Raw genomic sequence first — 21,546 nt, 5'->3', positions numbered from 1 at the left:
ACCAAAATGGTAGTTTCTTGATGGTCGCACCACATGATATTTCATAAAATGGAAATTATCGGACAAAGTTTATTTGAATATTATGATGGAAATATAGATACATATGCTTTGCAATTTTATACAGGATTACAAAACACTTTGGAAAACATGCCTAATAGTGCAGAAAATTAATCAGAATAAATTTAGGGTAATTTCAAAGATGTTTCCAAAACAACAGTTATGGCCAGACGGTCACACCACATGATGTTTTGACACTTTAAATAACAGAAAAATTACAAATAACTAATGTTTTTTGAAAGCTTCAAGTTAGTACATACATTCACCTAAAGGATTATTAGGAACACCATACTAACACGGGGTCTGACCCCCTTTCGCCTTCAAAACTACCTTAATTCTATGTGGCATTGATTCAACAAGGTGCTGAAAGCATTCTTTAGAAATGTTGGCCCATATTGATAGGATAGCATCTTGCAGTTGATGGAGATTTGTGGGATGCACATCCAGGGCACGAAGCTCCCGTTCCGCCACATCCCAAAGATGCTCTATTGGGTTGAGATCTGGTGACTGTGGGGGCCATTTTAGTAAAGTGAACTCATTGTCATGTTCAAGAAACCAATTTGAAATGATTCGAGCTTTGTGACATGGTGCATTATCCTGCTGGAAGTAGCCATCAGAGGATGGGTACATGGTGGTCATAAAGGGATGGACATGGTCAGAAACAATGCTCAGGTAGGCCGTGGCATTTAAACGATGCCCAATTGGCACTAAGGGGCCTAAAGTGTGCCAAGAAAACATCCCCCACACCATTACACCACCACCACCAGCCTGCACAGTGGTAAAAAGGCATGATGGATCCATGTTCTCATTCTGTTTACGCCAAATTCTGACTCTACCATCTGAATGTCTCAACAGAAATCGAGACTCATCAGACCAGGCAACATTTTTCCAGTCTTCAACCGTCCAATTTTGGTGAGCTCGTGCAAATTGTAGCCTCTTTTTCCTATTTGTAGTGGAGATGAGTGGTACCCGGTGGGGTCTTCTGCTGTTGTAGCCCATCAAGGTTGTGCGTGTTGTGGCTTCACAAATGCTTTGCTGCATACCTTGGTTGTAACGAGTGGTTATTTCAGTCAAAGTTGCTCTTCTATCAGCTTGAATCAGTCGGCCCATTCTCCTCTGACCTCTAGCACCAACAAGGCATTTTCGCCCACAGGACTGCCGCATACTGGATGTTTTTCCCTTTTCACACCATTCTTTGTAAACCCTAGAAATGTTTGTGCGTGAAAATCCCAGTAACTGAGCAGATTGTGAAATACTCAGACTGGCACCAACAACCATGCCACGCTCAAAATTGCTTAAATCACCTTTCTTTCCCATTCTGACATTCAGTTTGGAGTTCAGGAGATTGTCTTGACCAGGACCACACCCCTAAATGCATTGAAGCAACTGCCATGTGATTGGTTGATTAGATAATTGCATTAATGAGAAATTGAACAGGTGTTCCTAATAATCCTTTAGGTCAGTGTATATATATATATATATATATATATATATATATATATATATATATATATATATATATATATAGTAATGGCCAAAAATATCGGCACCCTTGGTAAATAGGATCAAAGAAGGCTGTGAAAATTAATCTGCATTGTTAATCCTTTTGATCTTTTATTTTAAAAAAATCACAAAAATCTAACCTTTCATTGGATAATGAGAATTTAAAATGGGGGAAATATCATTATGAAATAAATGTTTTTCTCTAATACACATTGGCTACAATTAACGGCACGGTTTTATTCAATAATTTTTGAAACCTCCATTTTCCAGTTTAACAGCTCTAAATGTTTTCCTATAATGCCTGATGAGGTTAGAGAACACCTGACGAGATCAGAGACCATTCCTTCATCTAGAATCTCTCCAGATCCTTCAGATTCACAGATCTATATTGATGCTTCTTCTCTTCAGTTCACCTCACTCATTTTCTACAGGGTTCAGGTCAGAGGACTGGAATGGCCATAGCAGAAGCTTGGTTTTGTGCTCAGTGACCCATTTTTATGTTGTTTTTGAGGTTTTTGTTTGGATTATTGTCCGGTTGGAAGATCCAAACATGGCCCATTATAAGATTTCTAACAGAGTCAGTCACTTGTTGATTTTTTATCTGTTGGTATTTGATAGAATCCATGATGCCATGTGTCTAAACAAGATGTCCAGGACCTCCATCAGAAATATAGGCCCACAACATCAAAAATACAGCAGTATATTTCATTGTACACATGGGGTACTTTTTTATCCCTGTGTTCACCAAACCCATCTTGAGTGTTTTGCTGATAAAAAGCTCATTTTTTAGTTTCATCTGACCATAGAAGCCGGTCCCATTTGAACTTCCTGTCGTGTCTGATAACTGAATATGCTGGAGTTTGTTTTTGGACGAGCTAGGAGAATTTTCCTTGAAACCCTCGTCTGATGTAGGTGCTGTTTGACACTTTTTTTTAAGGTTTTCTGACCCCGAGACTGCAATTCTCCAGCTGTGATCCTTGGAGAGTTTTTAGCCCCTCAAACTCTCCTTCTCACCGTGCATTAGGACGATATAGACACACGTCCTCTTCCAGGCAGTTTCGTAACATTTTATGTTGATTGAATATTCTTAATTATTGCCCTGATGGTGGAAATGGGAATTTTCACTGCTCTAGCTCTTTTCTTAAAGCCACTTCACTAATTTGTGAAGCTCAATTATCTTTTGCTGCACATCAGAAATATATTCTTTGGTTTTTCTCATTGTGATGGATGATTAAGGGAATTTGGGCTTTTTCCCTCCTATTTATATTTCTGTGAAACGGGAAGCCTTGTCTGGATAATTTCATGTTCATAATCACCCTGGAGTGCTCAAAATTGTGAATATAAATGGGAATATACTTCAGAGATATTTTACTCATAAGAATTTCTAGGGGTGCCAATAATTGTGTCCAACGTGTATTTGAGAAAAACATTTATTGCATAATGATATTCCCCCCCATTTGAAATTCTTATTATCTAATGAAAGGTTAGAATTTTGTGAATTTTTTTTAATAAAAGATCAAAAGGATTAACAATGCAGATTAATTTTCACAGCCTTCTTTGATCATATTTACCAAGGGTGCCGATATTTTTGGCCATGACTATATATATATATATATATATATATATATATATGTGTATGTATGTATATATGTATATATATATATATGTGTGTGTGTGTGTGTGTTATGTATATATAATTTTTATTCTTTAAGAACATTTGTAGAAAGCATATATTTAGATATGATATATTATAAAAAATTACTTTTTTACAATTTTATAAAGTATAGATTTTTAAATCTTTTTTAGTATGTTTTTATTTGTATAAATAAATTTATTAGACATATAATCATTTACTGAAAGCATTTAAATTGATATTCTTTACTTGTTCAGAAGTTTTACATTCTATGTAACTAAGTCGGTATGTTAGGTTGGATCCAGTTTAAATACAGCAAAGCACTCAGCATTCTGTTTAGTTGCACTAAAGGGGCCACCGGGAGGCCAACTCCTATTTTGCATATGGAACACTGCCGCGTGGTGATGAATGGTAAGTTCAGCAGTACAGCACAGACTGTGTTCCATTCTCTCGTGGCCACTCGTATAAAGATATGTTCGCACACTTATCTGCAAATTACAGTATCAGATTATTTATTTAGCTCTGTGACTTAGCCTCGACGATTCATTACAGAATCATTTGTTCCTTTAATCAGAACGAATTGAATGAAAGGCTATTTCCATCCTCTTGATTACAGATGCTGCATTGTAATCTATAAACAGAAACAAGATTGAGAAGATAGCTAAACCTATGATTAATTGTGCAATGTTGCTGATAGTCCTGAAATTAGTTAAGCCAGTGGTTTCAGACCCTCTAGGAATGGGGTTGAGAACCACTCAAGGCTACTAAGTTAGGCTACTAATTATATTGGCTCTAGATTGATTTATGCAGAATAACTAAGATTGGCCAAACTGAAATTGCTCAATTAGTTCAAATTTCATCTGAAGTTAATATTTTTGAAAAGGTAGATTTTGCTGTTCCGTGCTTATCTTATAAAATGACACACGGCGACGTCCTAATTAAACATAATTAATCAAAATGAGTTATCGCCCACCCTGCCAGGGGCGGTGCCCACAAGCCTTGGCTTCTTCACCGCTAATGTTGCTGTAGTGCAATTTTGCTCAAATGTAATAATAGACTCTGTTTTTAGAAAAGCAGAAAACTGAATCTGTTTTCTTCAAATCTGTGCTTCAGCTCCTATACTGGAGAAGAGCATGTTGGAAGGTTGGAAGAGAAGCGCACTGCCTGTCATTAGGCCCAGCGGGTTGAGCGGTTGTGAAGCTGCTAGAGAGAGAGAGAGGGAGAGAGAGTGTCTTGTCTAAATGATTAATGTTGCGAGGTTGGGAGGCGGAGGCGGAGGCAGGCATATATGTAAGGTTATGTTTTAAGAATACAAAGTACAGTATTGCCTAATTCAAAAAGTATCAAAGTAAAATCCACAGAAGCACTTTAAAGCTAAATTAAGATTCACTCTCAGTTTTTCTCAGATGTTTTTACCAAACTAACAAAGAAGATCTGAAAAACAATAGAATGACAGCATTGTAATTTACATGCAACACATTCACCTTTAGGTGTTTAATTAGTTTGAAGCAACCACTTTGCAGTTTCAAAAAGCATGCTTTTAATCAGATATGACCAAAGTACACTAAAAGTGGTAAGAACTAGAATTTTTTTATTTTACATTGAAACTCTGGCATGTTCACACTTTATGAATAGGTCAAATCAGATCAAAACATTATCAAAGCAAGAATTCTGACAATGACGTAGCATTATGACCGTGGATTAATCCTGTGTTGTTGCTTTATTCATTTGTCAGTCAAAACACCATGAATTCAGATTCAAATGAACTTTCAGTATAAACAAGAAAACAAAACTTTGCGTGAAGTCAAACTCAGTCAATAGGAGAACACGTCGTTATTCAACATGGGTTGAATATTTGAACATTTCTGGCCATTACAATCAAAAACATTCCAAGTTAGGAGTTTCCAGCACATGGTGTGGGAAAAATAGCATTTTTGGGAGCAATAAAAATATGTTGTGCACTTACAAAAGCTGAGCGGATGTTAATGACCATTCAAAGTCTTGAATGCCCTTTTTAAATTGTATTTTCTGTGCCCAAGAGATAAACTTGTACAAGTGAGCCTGGATCTGTGCGCAATAAATCTTGGCGCTTTGCAAAGATATTACTACAGCAGTTTATGCACAGTGGAGACTAACTCTGATTTACCATGTACTACTAGCTGATAACATGTAATCTGGTTCAGAGTGAACTTGGCCACTGAACTTAAATTTTCATATAAATCGTCATGTAGGGGCAATAAATCTTCAATTTCCTTACATATAAATCATGTCAGAGAGAGTTATAATGCGGGAAATAACTGGTAAGTGACAGAACAGGTACATATTTTGTGGAGAATTTGTATTTCGCATATCCAAGAGGATTCTGTCATTTCCACCATTGATGTGATTTGTGCTTTAGTGCTGGAGAACCTGTTTGTTGAACTTCCTGTAGTTTCACCAGTGGCTCTGGGCACAGTTCATACCAGACATTGATGGTCTCTCATAGTAGTATTGGAATTTTAATGGCACTGAAGGATCCACTGTGTTGCCACTAATCACAAAGGGCTGGTTACCTGTTTCTGTCACGGTGCACACACGAGGCAGGAACAAGGAACACGGAGACGAGGACGTAAACTCAAATACTAGTCTTTACTGAAGACATCAGGACAAGACAGGGCAAGACATGGCAGGACAAGGCAAGGCTTACAGACAGGAAACACCGGGGGTAACGAATAGACCAGACAAAATCTAACTCAACAGACAGGACTATAAATACACAGGTAAATCATAGATAATGAGACGAACACGGCTGGACAAGAATTAAACTAATGATTACATTTAACAAGGACAGGAAACAAACCAAATATGGAAACAAGAGGCAGGAACACATGACACACACGACAGAGGACTGACAGTTTCCAGGTAGGAGTAAGAGGACTTTGCCATCGACTTTTCTTTGTGAGCTTTCTTATACTTCATACGACGGTTTTGGAACCAGATTTTAATCTGACGGTCAGTGAGCTTCAGCAGCGCAGCCATTTCAAGTCTCCGGTTGCGGCACAGGTAAGCACTGAAGTGAAACTCCTTCTCCAGCTCGAGCAGCTGGGAGGAGGTGAACGCTGCACGTGCCCGTTTACTATTAGAGCAGCCGCTATCCTGCACTTCACCACTGCTGTACCTGGAATCACCTGGAAAATATGCAGATATATAGAAATGTTAAAGTACATCAGGTCTAAGGTCTGTCAAGGTTTAGATAGTGAACAGAACTCTCTTCCCAAAACATTAACCATGTTGCAAAGCATAATGCCAGAGCAAATCTCTCTGATGCCTAAACTGTGATGATGAAAATGTAGCATGACATCCTTGAATATGCTCAGCTGCAAGTTTAAACCCCCAGTGATAAATCAGTGTACTGAGAATCCAGCGCCCTGTCTGTGGCCAGACCACTGTTGGTAGACTAATCACTAAGTTAATTATCCATTTCATATGATTTCTACTGTGGTTAGATTCCTAATGATTGTGTGTGGATTGTTTTTCATCCATTGTCCTTCCTATCAACAAAAGTTCTTCAAGAAGTGACATCAATGCCATAATGTTATTTCTGCACATATAAGCTGAAAATCACCACATATATACCACACAACATGTCATAAATTTTGTATATGTGTGGAGAATATTCACTAGCGTAAATGTGTGATTTTGCTTAGGTTAAAACAAGTGAAGCAGTCTTATCTGTGTGACCCAGAAAAGCATAGCCTCAGATAATTTAAAAATTTCACTGTAGGCTTTTTTTTATTATTCTGCTCCTTAGTAAAAGTTTAAACTTAATCAAGTTCACAGAACAACTGGCTGTCTCTAGAAAATATTACTTTTCTTAGAAGTTCTCTTCTTTTTTTTTTTCCTTTTATGCAGCTTATGCATTTTTTACTTGAGAATAACATATTTTCACACAGTGTAAGTGCTGTTAGACAGAAATTACTATACTTAAAATATATACGTTGTAATTGTGTATTTGTCAATGAGTAATACGCATACAATAATATTTGCCCCATCTTGTTTTTTTGCCCAATCCATGTGTCCACATTAATCTTGATGGACTGGACTGATAAAAAATGTGTGAATGAATTAACTGAACACAATAAAACTTTAGTTTGAGACACATGTGGTTTCTTCTTACATGGATGTTTACTGGAAATGAACAGTCTTTATTAGTCAAGATTGAAATGTTGCCTGTAATTAGGGGTTCATTTTCTATTTAAGAAGGAAGGAAAACACTAATAACTGATTAATTACTGTAGTTCTCAATGATGTCAGTCATTGACATCAGTGTAAGTGACAAATCACATTAACATAGAACCAAATCTGACCCAGCTGTTATTCATTATCTACTAAAATATGACTGACTGATTAGATTATGTGGTTATTTCTAAGCAATGCAAATCAATATACTTCATTTAGTCCAAAAACGAGTTCTCTCACCTGATTCCATGACGTTAATGGACCTGAAGCTTATAGGTGTATGTGTCTCTCTCATCCAAGGGTACTTCTCGGTTGAAAAGCAGGAAGTTGACAGCTTGCATCCCTCGTCTCTTTCCCTTGCATTCGCCCGGTCCAAGGAGTGGCTGACACCAGGGGATGTTGAGAGAGTTTTTGAAAGTTCCACATATGGCCTTCATAATGTTTTGATGAATTTTCTTCAGCATGTTGTCTCCACGCAGTACTGCTCTCCTGCAGAGCACAAGGGGAGAAATGTAGCTCCATAGAACAAACATGAGATTTATTGCAACATATCTTGTTCAAGTAAGCATTGTTAATATGAAATTAAAAAAATATGAATATAATTTAATATGAAAATTGTGCATCTCTAACCGCCCTAATCACTCCGGTTGGATAATTGATCACACAAGGTGTAGGATAGACTTAAAAGTACACTCACTGCCGTCTTTAATTGTTTTCCAACAAGGGTAAACAATGTAGCCACGTGATGGCCTCCTCCAATAGCCTCGCGCACTGGCTGTTTGAGTTAAGTACTGGAAAGCGACCAAACGAGGATTCCGTTTTCCTCCGCATTCTTCAACTATTTTGCAATTTCGAATGATTATCCTGTGGATAGACGAAAAGCCATGAGCAGGGCGCATATATTACCCTATTACCGTGCTGACAGAGTTGAGAGAGCGTGATTTGGGAGGTGGGGGGGAGAAAGAGACCCATTTGGACAGAGAAAAGACATGCATGGGATCGCGCGTCTTCTTAGTTTTGCCACAATGGATTGCAGAATACAGACTTCATTTCGGTGATAACGTTTTGTAATGCAATGTTTGAAACCTTGACTGACTTTTCAGTCCTCTTGTGGTAGGTATTATATAATAATCGACTTATTTGCCTTATAGTTAAATAACTGTTCCTAACGCTTTACAGTTGTAACAACAGCTCCATACATGTAGCATATTGATTTTTTATATATATTTATTACAAAATCTTCTTAATCGTTCGAAAAAAAAACAGCCATGTAGATGTTTTAGAAGTGCTTTTTATTAATAAAATATTTAAGTAACATACATTGTCTTTCTCCATCGTCATGTTTTTTATGTAAAAAAAGGATAACAAACAACGTTTCGGAGCTGTGAAAGAAAAATGGCAACACACGTTAAATGGATCTGGATGGCGTTTCTATACAATTTCCGACGTGTGTTGAGATTTCTGCGCATTTTTACCTGGTGAAAAAGACATCAAGAGATCCAGTGGGTGTGGTCAAACAAAGGGATTTTGACTGTCAGTGCTGTACTGACAATGCACGTCAAAAATAATCTTAGTGAAATGATAGAATTTCGTTTTTCAATTAACTGGAAGTGTAAGGAAATAATCCCCGAGATGGCTAAATTTGCTCGTCTCGGGTAACCAAAGACATACGTTCAAGTTCATCGCCTGTATAATGCATCCCATTGTCTACTATTTAAAACAACGTTCTGATGAACAAAGAGCAGGAACAGCCCGGATTTGGCGTAAACACGACATTTTAGGGCAATGGTGAAGTCTTTAGAAACTTGTTGGAGTCGGGTATCTTGTTGTTTTTAAAGTTATTTGAAATAATTACAGATTGATCACAAAACCTTTTTATTCGCAACAGAATTAGCCTTTGTCCTCTGACGACATGAAGCTAAGCTGGTGGAGGGTAGAAGGTCATTGCTATAAAACGTTATTTAGCGCTCAACCTGTCCAGATCGGTTTTTCCCAGACACTATCGACACAGTAGTATTCGTTTTTAGCCAATTGCCAATTAAAACGACTGCTTGCCGATAACATTATACATAAAGCAGTCACGCTGAAAAGTTAGAAATGAACATATCAGCCTTCCTTTAAGCTGTGGACAGTGGTTGTCTCGCTCTAGTGATTAATTGTGCACAAGGACTGAAAACCAAGGACTAGTCCCTTTTCATTTACTCTCCACAGTGTCTTGTTTGAGTATTTACTCAGACACTCAGTACTGTCAATCACGTCTAACGCATTTTCGAAGACAAAGACTGATAGCCTCAACGATTCACTCTTTTTCATGTAGGGATTTTTTATTTTTATTCATTAACTTTTTTTCAGAGAAAGCTTATAATAATACACAGCTCCCAAACGCAAAGAAAGGCCTGCCAGTAAGGCAGGTATGTTTTTGAATAATGGTCGTCTCAGTGCTCACACATATTAAGATAACTTTGGACTGCATTAAAACAATGGCGGTAAAAATGACAGCAATTTAAAAGGCTTGTATTTAATTTCGGGTGGTTTAACTAGTCAAATCATAAGCATTCATATACTGTTTATTTAAAAAGAATATCAAGGAGCCATGGGGCTATCCTGGTCGGTTGTAAGCATAAAATCAATCTTTTTCTAAAAACGATTTGTTATTTTGAGTTCAGTGAATTGCTGTCACAAGCCTTGTCAAATAGAAGCATTCACTATGCATATTACAAGTCCGGCTTCTGCCGAGCTGCAGCGCTATTAACATGAAATATTACTGCGCCCGAGTGTGCAAGGAATGCAGTGTACTCATTCCATAACCACATATGAATTAGATATTCAATAAATGCTATTTAAACAATTTCGCTGCATTTTTATTTTATTTTATAACTATTCATATTTTTGGAAGTGGTGGTGGAGGCTATAGGGAGGGTTTTATTATTCTTCTGCAGGTTTTATGGTCCCCCTTGCACCTTTCATATATTTCAAACCCTTCCCTTATTGTTTGAAAGTCGCCTGTGATCTTGGGAATTTTCTAATTAAAGTAAGTTTGTTCCCTTGTCTCATGCCGCTGGGTCCATTCACTAAATCTGAAAAGGAATCTTTGATGTAGTGGCTCAGCAAGACTATAACTCAGCGCCTCCGCCGGTACACTACAATTCTCAGTGAACTCTGTTTGAACCACGTTGCTGGCAATAAATCATTTTTCTTTCTCTCACAAAAGCGCGCCGGTCTCTCTGGGTGTCAACCCTTTTATAATTCCTCCCTACCTTCTGCGCTCTTGTGGCTGCTGACACAAACAGCTGCATAAAACATCGATAATAACATCGCTTTAACCATTTCATGCAAAAACAGGCTCTCTAAAGAGGATAATATGTTGGAAATAGTAAACAAATTAATGGAATGCACAAAGGGCCGTTGCATACAGCTGTCTGTTGCTTTCTGTACCATAACTCCAACTCTTGAGGACATAACCTAATATTTTGAAGAAAAAAATATTTAAAAACTTTGTATTGGGGGATGAAAGACAAATATTGATACCGTGTGCATAGTTCTTTATTTCTTTTTCTTTATGAAATATATGATATTGATATGATATGATTTAGTATATGTTTTTGAAATCTACAGGCAGACCTTTTGCATTTAATAAAATCATATTATTTTCATTGTTTCTGCATAACGCTACGGATTAATTTATTCAATAAACATTAGTAATATCCTAATGGTTTTTTAGGCATAGGACAGATAAGAGAGTAGCTAAATCCAGGAAAGGATTTTAATGAACAGAGGATGTTGTTGGTTATAACGATGCATACAAATGGGTCTGTCTCTGAAGAGCAAAGACTAGATTTATATCGTCGGTGCCCGCGTTGCTGTAAACAAATCTGAACTTAAATAAAAAGACTGAAATTTAGAGAGATCTCACAAGAGTTCATGAAACTTAGAAATAAACTCGATTTAGGATCAACTGCAAAAAGTGAATGAAAAGTGAATTCAGTCAACTATTAAAAAATATATAATATTAGAAAACCTGAATACAATTGACACGTTGTACAGTTTATATAAAGTTGCCTTGGTGGCAGTGATTTCAGTTTAACTTCATAACTTCCTCGCACCTGTGCCACATTTTGCATACTTCTGTATTCTGTACATTCAAGAAAGATAAAAGCTCAAAAATAAAACAATATGTCTATAAGTTTTATTTGCATTTATGTTGAAATGCTTATTTCTAATGTGCTAATTTTATTTATAATGTTTTCATTGCGTTTTATCTTTATGAATGAGTGTCTGAAAGTGACTGGACTTTCCTCTTTGTTCCAATTCAAATTTTGCAAGGATAGTTTAATGTTTTATTTCGAACGTTTTCATTGCGTTTTATCTAAACCCCTTATGACTAATAGTCAAAAAGTCATTGGACTTCTTTGTTTCTCCCAAGCTAAAGTTCTCCGATTTTGCAAGTATTTAAAAGTAAAGTCAGGATTTAGCACACTAGAAATTATATTCTATGCCAATAGAACATGCCTATTTGAACCTCTCACCATATTGTACAGAAAACGTTAATCTACGAATGCCATTTCTCTATAGAGGAGATGGCATTAATCATTGCGGCGCAGCAGCACGTCTAGTGACCTCTTCATGACCGCATATGTTTAGACACATTGCAGACACCCCGGAGGACTGGACAAAAGCCTCAATACACAATTGTACATCTATACCGTGACACTGGGAACTTCTCAGTTGCAGCAAGAGAGTCTTTCTTTTAGGCTACAAGGGTTTGTCAACCAGTGAGTCATGAGAGTGAATATACTTTATTTATTGTTTGTTTGGTAACTTGTTCAAACTGGTGAGCTTTAAAAAGGGTTTGCTTTGGAAACGTACGTGACTTGTAATGATAATGGTGTTTTAGGACTGTAGATAAGGAAAGTTTCTGACTTGTGTCCTTAAGCCCTTACAGTAATTTATCCACCTCCTGAGTAGCCTTTATAAACGTTTACTTGAGATAAGTATGGAAGACTGAGAGAGAATAAGATGGATAGACAGACAGAGAGAAACGGAGATGCTCACAGGTGGCCCTTCATCCACATGACGACCATTCTCAGTCTTGCAAACTGCCCCTGTGCCATTATACGCCGAATTCCTCATTGTAATGAGACTTTATAGACAGACACTGGGTAAAAGACTACAGGTTAATTCGATAAAAAAACAGGTTAGGCATTGTAGCTTCAATCGGTAACTTTTAGAGATAATGGATGTTCTGCTAGTGAGCGACTCTCTTAGGTTGTTGCCTGGCAACTTGAACCAATCACAAGATCACTCATCTCTTTCATCAGACACTTATCTATCTTGCCTTCAGTAGCCTAATCCAGGAAGAAATAAAAAAATATTTTTTTTTCACGAATAAAAAAGGTATCCTATTATTAAAATAATCTAAATTCTAAATAAAATTACGCCTTGCGTTTATTATTATTATTTTTTATTTTTTTGTTACCGCCGAGCAATGGGTAGATTGTTCTTTGTCACGTAGAACTTGCTTGGCAGCCAGATCCAAATAACTAATGGCTAAAACTTTCACCAGTAACTCCAATAATTTAACACGAAGAAAAGTGTGAGAACACTGGAAATTCGACATTGACGTTAAAAATGTAAACGTTGTTTTACTAACCAAAAATGTTTGGTTTTTTTTCACTTCACTTTCACGGTCTTTTGTTAATGTTTAATTAATGAATTAGCTTTTACATGTTGCATAAATCCTGATGTGGAAGTCACATTATGGACTGCTAAAGTAGTCATTGTTTTAGTCATCAACTTTATGGAGTTTGGCTGTAATTTTGCGCTTCTCCTGCAGGTGACTTCATGACGTTTCACGATACAAGTGCTCCGATTTCTCCAGAACACTTGTCGATCTACGACGATTTACATGCTACTATTTACAATGCTTTGGGGAAATAGCCCTTAATTTTAAGATGATTCGTAAGATCGTTTTACGATCCATTTAGGCGTACCGTGCTTTCGGGAACCCCCAAAACGCGCCCAAGATTTTTCTAGTTCCCAGCATGCTTTGCGTGTGACTGGATTAGGAGTGTTTTTATGTGCTTTTTGCGATAAGAATTCTTATTAGTAGTATTTTTAATGTACAATTCAGGGGGGTATTTTGATGTTGTAGGATGAACTTATTTTTTAATTTAGGCTTATTTTCTTAATATAAATCACAATTTACGCTTTAAAAAGTGATGGAGCCATGTCTACCTTTCGATGGTGTATTTAGGTTCATTCGATCATATTTAATATTTCTGACTTGAACAAAAGGAGTTAATTTGTGTTTTTGTATACACTTTGACTATATTTTGTTGCATCATATTTCTTTTTTTCAGTTTTTGGCAAGAATTTGTTTTTAAAACAATTTCTCTGTCGTGTGTCCCCTCTCTTGGTCTGCTTTAGTTTGGGTGGCCATTAGACATTGCATTTGGGGTCATAAAGAGTGTAAAGGTTAAGGGGCAAGACATCAGAACAAAGATTATGGAGACTGTTGAGTGCAATGCAGACACTCGTCTTCGCTCATGTTCTTCGTTTCGCATAAAATATGACAAAAAAGCATGAAAGGTGCAAAAGTCAAAGCCATGGTTAGACTCTCACATAGGACACTTGTCTCTGGAACAAGAGCTGTATTTATGTATTTCATGTGTCGAGCGGATATTCAGGGTAAGGACTGCCACATTTCTGGAAAATAACATGGTGACCCCCGATTCAACTCTGAGCCTTTCTGCGTCGTTCACCACAGCTCAGTTTACACAGAGGACCTCGTAACAACGCCAAGAACCTACACCTTTCATCGCTAACTTAATTGCTTTGAGAAGACACTTATCTGACAAAAACGCATTTTAGAATAAAAAACCAAAATAACAATGCCTTCAGTACTTCACAGAACAACGTGGCTCCGTCTTGTAATGCTAATTTCTTATTGTTCATTTATTGATTTTTTAAAAAAGTTTTTTTTTAATTATGAATGATGCATAATTTAACGTGTATCATGTTTCAGTACAAGATGCTGTACAAGAAAAGCGCCATGGTTATGGAAATTAGAATAGGTAAACCAATGGGCAAGGCAAAAGATTTGCTCGAATAGGCTTATATAAAAAGTGGTGCATTGTAAAAATTTTATTTAAATCCTACAATTCAACTACAGGGCAACCAGATCAATTCACACAGATGACTCGTTACTAGTGTTTAACTACTTCTTTGAAAGAAACAATCAGCTGTTCTCATTATAATTTTATGTACTGTGGAGTAATTAACATGGTAGAACTTGTATGTCTTAGAGTCAGTGTCAGGTTCAGTATAAACACGCAAAGTGTAGTTCTTTACTTCCCATTTAGGTGAGGAGTTGTTTCTGGGTCGGTTGCTCGAAAGCAGATTTTAAGTGCTATGCAAGTGCTCGGCAACTTTAAAATTAAATGTTCCCCGAAAGCCTCGTTATACCTCGTAAATATGTTCATCATTTTAAACCACTCGTCCGACAGTATGCAAGGTAAAGAGCATTCTTCCAATTCAACACTGACACAATATAAAAAATGTGCATTACTATGCAACTGTAATCACCACAAAAGTCAATGAACTAATAATACAAGCATAAACAACTGTAACTGTATTCAGAAAAAAAAAATCATTTGAATAGGCTAATACCTGATAATTTAGGACTAGACGACAAATTACAATATTAGATAATGTATGTGTATATTTCTTAAACGGTGAATTTGCTACCACACTTACGTTTAACAATAAATAAATGCATTTTTGATCAAGTGTTTGGTAAACGCGCGTTTCTGCAGACAGGTGATGATCTTCTTGCTCTTCCTGCTTGTCTCTTCCTCCTCTTCTTCCTACAAGGGCAGGTTCAAAAACCTATAAGCAAAACAGTGTGTGTGCAGCGTGGCACTTACTACTTGTATTGCAGGGCAAACCCTCAATCATCTTTTTGATTTATGGACGCAAACAAAGAAATGTCCACCTTGCTATACGGTACAGTACAGTGCGGATAGGACCGTGGCCGTAAGTGTAGCCCTGCACTTTGTTCTTCTGATTTCTATTGCTAGCAAATATAGTGTTATGTGTAAACCACTGCCACATCGCATCTGGTATGATACTCACATTAATTTAATTATATTATAATTACTGAATTATTTTCTGAATTCTTATATTTATAATTAAGTAAATATTATAAAATATATATATTATTTATACATTATTATATAAATACATATATAGCCTATAAATGTATAAATAATAATCACTCCAAATGATCATAAATATTAAATAAATAATTTTAAATATAGACATTTTTTTTATAATAAATTATTTGTTTTTCTTAACTTACAGTGACTGGACAATAGGACAACTTCTTTAACAAACTGCAGACATTTCCATTTTTATAGCTAGCCTTTTGTCATATTGTAAGGTTGTAATTTAAAGTTGTATTTACATTTTATTTTATAACAAACGAGCTATGTGCTGATTTTGGAAACGGTACCGTACACCACCATCATTAAATAATGTACGACAGAAGCGAAGACGATCTTTAGAGGGTGATTTGTAACTTTATTGGAAAACAGGGCTTAGTGCAACTGCTGGCGCCATGTTGCTCATTCCGCATAAATTAAGTTATTGGGATCAGTTATGAGGTATTAGAAAAGGCCAACTGTTTTTGCAACTATCGGTGCATTTCTTAATTACCATCTACAAATACTGTGGGAAAATATATCTAATATACTGTTCTAACAGCTTGAAAAAGTTGGGATATTTGGAATTATGTGTACTTGTCACCTAATTAGACTACATCTTATTTAGCAACAAAATAAAATTATATTCTAAGCTCTGCAGCACAGAGCACTAAAGTAATGTGCCTGAAGATATCATCTTCATCAAATACCAAAACGATTAAAGTTTTACAATGAAATAAAATGTTAACGTAACCTTTTTGATAGTCAGATAGTGTCTTCTGCAATATATGTTCCAAGGAACCAACACTCCTTTAAAAAATAAATAAATAAATAAATAAAATAAAAAAGGTTTAGTAGCTTATATGTCCTTCTTCTGCAATATATGTTCCAAGGAACCAACACTCCTTTAAAAAATAAATAAATAAATAAATAAATAAAATAAAAAAGGTTTAGTAGCTTATATGTCCTTCTTCTGCAATATATGTTCCAAGGAACCAACACTCCTTTAAAAAATAAATAAATAAATAAAATAAAAAAGGTTTAGTAGCTTATATGTCCTTCATGTGGCAACATCTAAATTAACTGGTTGTATAGAAGTAAAAATAAACAAATAAATAAATAAATATATATATATAATTTAATACGACTAAATCAACCACACTGAATTCGGTTAAATAGTTAGTGTAATGATCAGATCACGTAGAAGGAAGCTACTAAATATTGTTTTAAATAAAGATTTATACATGCAAAAATTAAACTTGTATGAATTTTTTTGGGGGGCTTTCAAGCAGCCACACAACACATGCGATGAATTCAAATAGGCTATCTCCTGTCTCCTAAACGATGCCGTTTGTTTGGTTTATGAATGTAAATATTAGTTTAGCACATTAGAAGTCAAAAGTGATTTATGTGTTATACTCTTTCTTTTAAAATGCTTTTTCGTAACACAAAAGCTACTTTACATCTGCCGTGGAATGTCAGAAATCTATCAAACAATGTCAGCAGTAATGCAGCGCTCCCCATGAGAAAATGATTCTTAAAATTTCACTGCTGTTTGTTTCACGAAAACAGGTTTGTTTCATATGTTTTTAAAAGCTGTCATACCTGTTTGACTAACACAAAGCCTGCTAATAAATATTTAATAGTCAATGCAAAAATCTATCTACATGTTGAGGCCACTTTTGTTAGATATTTTGTTTAGAACTAAATGCCGATTTGGTCTTAGTTGTAAAGAATAAAAAAAAGTTTTTTGTTGTTTTTTTTTATTTAGGTGAAAGTAGAAACATTTCTTAGAGACTGGCCAGCACTACACTATCAGCTCGAAAATGGATGCCCCCTAAAGAAAAAGTTACAAGGTCGCACACTACAGAAGAGCCTTGTCCCAGAGTTCACCGATCTCGTAGGTCATACGGTGCAAAGCAACAAAGGAGAAACACATTCAGATGCCCTTCTTCTTCTATTGGCACATCAATATAAGCAAAAACCCACAATGAAAGCAAGAGCACCGGTGGAACCCCAGGAAGCCTGTGAGGGTGCACACAGAAGGTACACGTTGAGAGAGCCAGTGGGGTCAAGGGGTGGGAGAGGTCGGCCGACCCGGCTGAAACGAAACTAATGGGACAGAAAATGTGTCCCCAAATTGAACTCGACTTTTCTTAGTCGCCACAAACTTCAATAAAATACCTTTTCAGCCTCGCGACATGGAGGCGACAGCATCTCGAAAGAGACTGCCGGGATGATAGGATTTAGGCGTGCACATTCATTTATTTCTGCTGTTCAGTCACATAACGGTCTCTGAATGCAGTTCTGCACCTACTCTTTTCAAGTGCCTTTCCAAAGTCATGGCCAGGCTGAGACGATGGCCAGTGCCTTTCTTCTCATTTAGGTTTGGGCAAACTATCCGCTGAAACATATTTTGCAGTGACGCTTTTGTGCACTATTTAGTGCCTGTACAACTTAATACATTAGAAGTACAATTGACTATTGCTGCCGGACTTGATTGATGGTCTAAAACGACTCACTCCTTTGTGCTTCTCAGCCCCCCACTTAGCAAGCTGTTGTGTAATCTTCATTCAAGTCAGGCCGATTTACAATTAATCAAACACATTCCTTATTTTCTGTACATGTTTTTTTCTTCTTCGAGAATTGATATCAATAGAGACGCTAAGTGTTCTAATATTTAAATTTTAATATATTCTTGTGCATTTAGAAAAAAACTAAACATCACAATAGAATTTCAACTAATTTGCATGTGGGATCGTTCTGTGCAGCATTGTAACTGGCAAGGCCACAGCGTGCAGATTTTGGCCCTGTGTCTAGTCTAGCTCCTACTATCTTGCTTTGGCGATGACGTTGCTTCTAACACGATCTAGCGCCACTTTTTAAAAATAACAATATCTCACACAAAGAGGAGGGGCCTGAATCAGAACTTTCAAGGAACTAGGAACTGAGATACTAGGATATATTCCACAACATGCAAACTGCTTCTTTAAAAATAACAATATGGACATAGCTGAATGATTTCACAGCCTTTGTCTCTGTACATTGGTATTTTTACAGATTTATCCTATAACACGTATTTTTATAATCGTGTTTAGTCACGGTTATTTTGTCATAAATCATGTCATACTATATTGCAACCTAACATATCAAGATTAATTAGCATTAATTTAAATACTAACGAATTCCAAATTATTTTTATTTAAACTCAACAAAACTAAACACATTTAAAAATATTCCATTAAGTCCATAAATTGTTAGACCTATTTTTACATTCTCAATATCTACCATTTTTTCACTGTTTAGTTTATCCATAAAATAAAACGAATTGCTTAGTTTAGTTTCATAACGCTTGAAATCAATAGTGGAAAAATACAAGCAGCGCAGGACATTTTTGAATACTGGAATTGATTTTTAGAGACATTTTCAGCCACGTTGAAAACAGTATAATGAATAATAACAAGCCATTCAGTGGAATGAAAAGCGATAAGATATAAACTAAAAAGGCCAGCATTATGTGCCACGTTAAAGGCATACATGAGAAAGTGATGGGTACATAACCCATGCTAACCCGCACAACCCGAGCGCTTAAATGTGAGAGACTGCGTTGTAGATATTAGAGGTTGTATGGTAGAAATAAAGTGTCGAATTAATTTTCTGCAAGAACGAATGCTGCAACCCCACTGAAACCACGTAGATTTTAAAATGCACGGATAACGTTGTTTTACTTTTGGGCCTACATCTGCATATTCAACTGACTACTAACATGAAAGTCTCTGCATCCCTGTTAAAAAGTATAGAGAAAATATTTCGCTATTTATGCACGGAAATTTAATCTACATTGCATATTAATAAAAGTCACTCAAGTCTAGGTAAAACTAATAGACACTTACGTTTTATTGACCAATATAATTAGCACAAATACACTAAACTGGTTTTATTGCATCTCACAACAATCTTCTGTTAATAGCCTAAACACAACGCCATCACAACAAAAACTAAATGATAATTTAAAATATTAACCTTTCCATACGACAGATAACCCACAGCATGATTTACATTTAAAGAAAACGAAGACGTTTAAGATCTTTTTTTCTATCGATACCCACGATAGTGTTTTTCATTTACAGTACAAAAAAATAAAAATCAAAATAAAACCGTACCAGCTCTCTCAAGTGAGAAATAAATAGATTCGTTGTGCACTTCACCTTGGCAGCTGGGCAAAGAAAGGCCCACAAATAACATTTGAATAAAATGTTCATATCCTGCTTCGCCCAAAATATTTCTCTTGGGAAAAAAAACAAAAACAAACAAACATCATAATGATTCAGTTTTAGATAAATTAAACCCTGTTCCGCGTAAAAAATAATCCATTGGTATTCGCAATAATCCATGCTATATAACATGCATTTTATATAACTGTGGACTTAAAGGAACCCCCTTTACGCACAAGATACCTACGAAAACAAAATATATTATATTTTATAAATAATCAGTCATTTGATCTTCCCTTCTCTCCTCGAAATAGTTCTCTTATAACCTTGTAATATCCTCGCCACGCTCGGTTCCGGAGAGGTCCTCGGAGGCTGACATGGTGTTCGTGGTGGAAGCTGCCGCCACAACGCCAGCCGCTGAGCTTGTGTTGGATCCGGAGGAAATGCCCGTAGAGGAAGAGGATCTGACTTTGGTGTTTGGCAGCCTATGGTCTTTTTTCCACTTCATCCTGCGGTTCTGAAACCAAATTTTGATTTGCCTTTCCGAGAGGACCAAGGAATGAGCAATCTCGATACGTCTTCGCCGTGTTAAATACCGATTATAGTGGAATTCCTTCTCCAATTCTAAGACTTGCTGGCGAGTGTAAGCAGTTCTAGACCGCTTGGGTTCCGCTCCATTGTAATTAGGGTTCACTGGAAAGAGGAGAAGCAAAGGGAAAGAAAGAAAGAAAGAAAGAAAGAACAGAACAGAATAGAAAAGAAAAGAAGCAGCGAGGGAAGGATAGGGTAAACAAGCGTGTCTTTCATTGAGAAATGGTGGCGACAGAGGAAATGAGGGTGGGCTAAAATATCTAAAAGTTAGCTTTCTATAATAAGGCTAAAATCACATTGGACTCAGCACTGAATTATTAATGCAACATTATAAAGCTTAGTTTTTCTCTGGTCCCAGATCTCCCTCACTCTCTCGCACACTCATAACAAGAGAAGCCACATGGTGATACGACTGCCCAGAGTATACCTCGGCTATAAAATTTATGGTGGGTGTAATTACCAATGCCTAGTCGTAAATCCGCCTCAATTGTGCCATTTCAAAGGCTTCTATCCTATCGTAGCAGAGGCTGGCCAGGGGATGAGTGTAAAAAGGAGTGAGGCAGACGGAGAGAGAGAGTTAGGATGAGGGGCAAGCTTTATAGTGCTTAAGAGAAATACGCTCAAGTTGCCTACCCGTGCTGACGTGAATTTTCTTCATCCAGGGGTACACTACGGGTTGTTTGGCAGAAGCTGAGCTGTTGGGATGCTCCGGGGTGGCTTGATTGCAGGCGGAGGATGCAGCCGGAGGGGTGGCAGGAGACAGGGGTAACGGTGGGGGCTCACATGAGGCAGATTGCCCTTTTCCGAGCAGGTGCCCCGCGTGAGGCAGTCCATGTCCTCTTTGAGTATCAGGCTCAGGGATGCTTGCACAGTTATACGGACGCTCCTGGTAGCTTGCCCGCGGAGGGTATAACTCCTGGTGGTGATGCTGGTAGCCACTGTCCCTTGCACGGCTGTAATATTCTGGGCTATGTTCGGGAATGTAGCTATTTTGCGAATATTCCTCGCAAGGAGGAAATTTCGGATCGATGTAGTTAGAGTCCATCAAATACGAGCTCATGATCATTAATTTCTGGAGTGGAAAATAATTTTTCTAGCTTTGTCGTTTTTCTGCTCCATAAAGCCCTCC

General features: G+C 36.9%; 1 protein-coding gene and 1 pseudogene across 2 annotated transcripts; both read right to left on the bottom strand.

Moving 5' to 3' along the window:
- Nucleotides 1-3,803: 3,803 nt before the first annotated feature.
- Nucleotides 3,804-12,541, bottom strand: LOC306860930 (homeobox protein Hox-C3a-like; annotated as a pseudogene). Its single transcript has 5 exons — nucleotides 12,464-12,541; nucleotides 8,109-8,249; nucleotides 7,652-7,900; nucleotides 6,086-6,360; nucleotides 3,804-3,824 (listed from the first exon to the last, which is right to left on the bottom strand). The product of its transcript is annotated as a homeobox protein Hox-C3a-like (transcript).
- Nucleotides 12,542-20,145: 7,604 nt separating this feature from the next.
- LOC306860906 (homeobox protein Hox-C4a-like) lies at nucleotides 20,146-21,546 on the bottom strand (the record flags this gene model as incomplete). The annotated part of the gene is made up of 2 exons (XM_079402920.1): nucleotides 21,051-21,546; nucleotides 20,146-20,519 (listed from the first exon to the last, which is right to left on the bottom strand). The coding sequence occupies exons 1-2, from the start codon at nucleotides 21,481-21,483 to the stop codon at nucleotides 20,146-20,148; spliced, it is 807 nt and encodes a 268-aa protein (XP_079259046.1). The 5' UTR covers nucleotides 21,484-21,546.

The sequence above is a fragment of the Barbus barbus genome (assembly GCF_936440315.1).
Source record: "Barbus barbus genome assembly, chromosome: 41".
Taxonomy (NCBI): Eukaryota; Metazoa; Chordata; class Actinopteri; order Cypriniformes; family Cyprinidae; genus Barbus; species Barbus barbus.
The sequence above is the reverse complement of the archived record's forward strand: the minus strand, read 5'-3'. Positions and strand labels throughout refer to the sequence as shown.